At 42.2% G+C, this 3,671-nt stretch overlaps 1 protein-coding gene across 1 annotated transcript; it reads left to right on the forward strand.

The window, feature by feature from the left end:
- Nucleotides 1-1,479: 1,479 nt before the first annotated feature.
- LOC120108769 lies at nt 1,480-2,450 on the forward strand (the record flags this gene model as incomplete). Its single annotated transcript, XM_039122483.1, has 1 exon — nt 1,480-2,450. A coding segment is annotated over exon 1 (837 nt), but the record flags the coding sequence as incomplete, so codon positions are not given.
- Nucleotides 2,451-3,671: the final 1,221 nt, after the last annotated feature.

The raw sequence follows: 3,671 nt of genomic DNA on the forward strand, positions 1-3,671 counted from the left end.
TCCGTCTGAGAGTATGTTTTATAAAGTATGGATAAATGGCAATATTTCATATGACTTGCATTATCATGATTATGAACTTTCATGGATGAACATGCATTGCTTTATGACCTGATTTGTGTATATCATCTATAAAATGTTTTATTTTCTACAACTGATGGCTTTTTAATCACTGCATTGGCATAATTGTACTTGATCCAATAAGATAGTACTGGTTACTTACTGAGCTGTGTAGCTCATATCTTTTTATCTTTTTTTCTACAGATGAATAAAACTAGGAGCAGGGAGCTTGATGTTATTCAGGGTTGGGGTAATTGAAAATGTTATGTAATAATTAATTTTAGAAGCTCTGTACTGTTCCAACTTCATGAACAATGTTATGACATTAGTAAATGAAACTATTTATTTTCATTATAAATTTTAAGTGGCTTCGTGTTATTGTGTGCATAAGATTGCAATAGCACGGCCGTGTCATGATCCGGATTTGGGGCGTGACATTTAGTGGTATCAGAGCAATAGGTTTAATAAAGTAAAAAAAAAAGTAAGAAAAATGGGTAGTTAAGTCCTCGTTAAATTAAATTCGGCATATTCAAAATAAAGAAAATTAGTTAATTGAATTATGCTAATATTTTTGATAGGTGAAAATGAGGAACAGAGAGAGAAGTCTTGGCAAATATTGCAGCTCGGAGGAGAGGAGCAAGAGGGAGAGGAGTTGCCAGGCAGCCAGCCGAGCAAACTCCTAACCCAGCTGCCACCCAGGCCGATTTTGCAGGAGCAAGTCAGGTGATGACTCAGCTCCTTCAGATGCAGCAGGAGATGCAACAACAGATGCAGCAGCAGATACAGCAGCAGATGCAGGTGCAGCAGCAGATGCAGATGCAGCAGCAGGTGCAGGCCACTGTCCGACCTGCACAGTCCATTGAGTCCTACTATGAGCGATTCCGTAGGCTCAACCCACCTATGTTTGACGGTGGAGCTGACCCTCTGGTTGCTGAGACCTGGATTCGGGAGGTAGAGAAGATGTTCAAAGCCTTGCAATATCCCGAAGAAGTAAAGGTCAGATTGGCTATCCCTATGCTGAAGGGAATGCAGAGTTCTGGTGGACGGCTATTGAAGCTGCACTCGAGGGTGAGGACAGCTACCGACATGGGAGGAATTCAAGAAGATGTTTTATGACCAGTATTTTCTGAGTCAGTCAGAATATCTAAAGAAAATGAATTTTTATCTCTGAGGCAGACAGATGATATGACTGTGCTAGAATATGCCAACAAATTTACTAAGCTGGGTCGGTTCTGCCCTCAGATGATAGAGATTGAGAGAAGCAAGGCTAATAGATTTGAGCAAGGCTTGAGGGACGAAATTCGATCCCGGTTGTCAGTTCTGATTTTTACCAGCTACGGAGAGGCCCTGGAGAGAGCACTGAAGGTAGAAGCAGATCTGAAGAAATCAGGGAAGGAAAGAGGTGAGCAGAAAAGGGCCGAGATGTCAAGGAATCTGATGAACCGACCAAGAAACTTTGAAGGCCCTCCTAACAAGAAGAAGAAATTTAAGGCTTGTTATTACTGTGACAAAATGCATTCTGGTCCTTGCTTGAAGAGGATGGGAGCCTGTTTTATATGTGGGCAGCCAGGACACATAGCCAGAGATTGCCCGAACAAAAAGAAGTTGAATCTGGACCTTCTAGACCAACTGATCAGATGCAGAGAGGAGCTGCACGGGTGTACGCACTGACACGACAGGATGCTAGTGCCAGTGACAGAGTTGTGGCAGGTATGATTCCCATCAACTCTGTTGATGCTTCAGTACTATTTGATTCTGGCGCTACACATTCCTTTATATCCTCCAAGTTCTCTGCATCCTTGCATCTTATGCCTGATAAGTTAGATGAGCCTTTACTTGTTGCTACCCCTCTCAAGAAGACAGTAGTGGTGGATTCTGTTCATAAAAACTGCATAATTCAGATAGAGGACAGAAAATTATTGGCTGACTTAGTACTGTTAGACATGTATGATTTTGATGTCATCCTTGGTATGAATTGGCTGTCTGAATATCATGCTCACATTGATTGCTTTGGCAAGAGGGTAGTGTTTCAGATACCTGGTGAACAGGAAATCTTCTATCAGGGTGATGCACCCACTATGAATCCCTCTTTGCACATTATCTCTGCAATGAGTGCAAGGAAGGCCCTCAGAAAGGGGTGTCAGGCCTACCTAGCTTGTGTGGTAGACACTACAAAAGAAACAAGGCTAGAGGATATCCCTGTTGTGAGAGAGTATCCAGAAGTATTCCCTGATGATCTACCTGGATTACCTCCTGATCGGGAGATTGATTTTCGAATCGATCTCTTACCGGGTGTTGGGCCTATCTCGAAGGCTCCTTATCGGATGGCCCCGGCAGAGCTGAGAGAGTTGAAGGTTCAGCTACAGGAACTTCTAGAGAAGAAATTCATCGCCCGAGTGTTTCACCATGGGGAGCTCCTGTACTATTTGTCAAGAAGAAGGATGGAAGTATGCGGCTGTGTATTGATTACCGGGAGTTGAACAAGGTGACAGTGAAGAACAAATACCCTCTGCCCCGGATTGATGATTTATTTGATCAGCTACAAGGTGCCCAAGTCTTCTCCAAGATAGATCTGCGATCTGGGTATCATCAATTGAAAATCCTAGCAGATGATGTGCCGAAGACTGCATTTCGAACCAGGTATGGGCACTATGAATTTTTAGTTATGCCATTTGGACTAACCAATGCGCCAGCTGCTTTTATGGATCTGATGAACAGGATCTTTAAGCAGTATTTGGATCAGTTTGTTATTGTTTTCATTGATGATATACTGATCTATTCTAAGAGCAAAGAAGAACATGAAGATCACTTGAGAGTGGTATTACAGATTCTTCAGGAGAATAGATTATATGCCAAACTGAGCAAATGTGATTTCTGGCTGGATAGTATTGCATTTCTTGGTCATGTAATCTCTAAAGAAGGGGTATCAGTGGACCCAAAGAAAATAGAAGCAGTGGTGGATTGGCCTCGTCCTACTAATGTCACTGAAATCAGAAGCTTCTTGGGTTTGGCTGGTTATTATAGAAGATTTGTGGAAGGATTCTCTCGGATCGCTACTCCTTTGACTCGTTTGACCCAGAAACGAGCAAAGTTTGTATGGAGTGAAGATTGTGAGCAAAGTTTTCAAGAGCTAAAGCAAAGGCTGGTATCTGCTCCTATTCTTACTTTGCCAACCAGTACTGGGGGTTTCATCATCTATAGTGATGCCTCCAAGAAAGGATTGGGTGTACTAATGCAGAATGATAAAGTAGTAGCCTATGCCTCTAGACAGCTGAAGCCATATGAGCAGAACTATCCGACACATGATTTGGAGTTGGCAGCAGTGGTTTTTGCTCTGAAGATTTGGCGACATTATCTATATGGTGAGCCTTGTGAGGTTTTTACTGATCACAAAAGCCTAAAGTATATATTTACTCAGAAGGAATTAAACATGAGGCAAAGAAGATGGCTTGAGCTACTAAAAGATTATGATCTAAGCATCAAATATCATCCGGGAAAGGCTAATGTTGTGGCAGATGCTCTCAGTAGGAAGTCAGCAGTGGGCTCCATATCTTTGCTTACCACTCAGAAGCAGATTTTGAAAGATTTTGATATGATGCAGATCGAGGTGATTA

This window comes from Phoenix dactylifera, unplaced genomic scaffold (genome assembly GCF_009389715.1).
Source record: "Phoenix dactylifera cultivar Barhee BC4 unplaced genomic scaffold, palm_55x_up_171113_PBpolish2nd_filt_p 001541F, whole genome shotgun sequence".
NCBI lineage: Eukaryota > Viridiplantae > Streptophyta > Magnoliopsida > Arecales > Arecaceae > Phoenix > Phoenix dactylifera.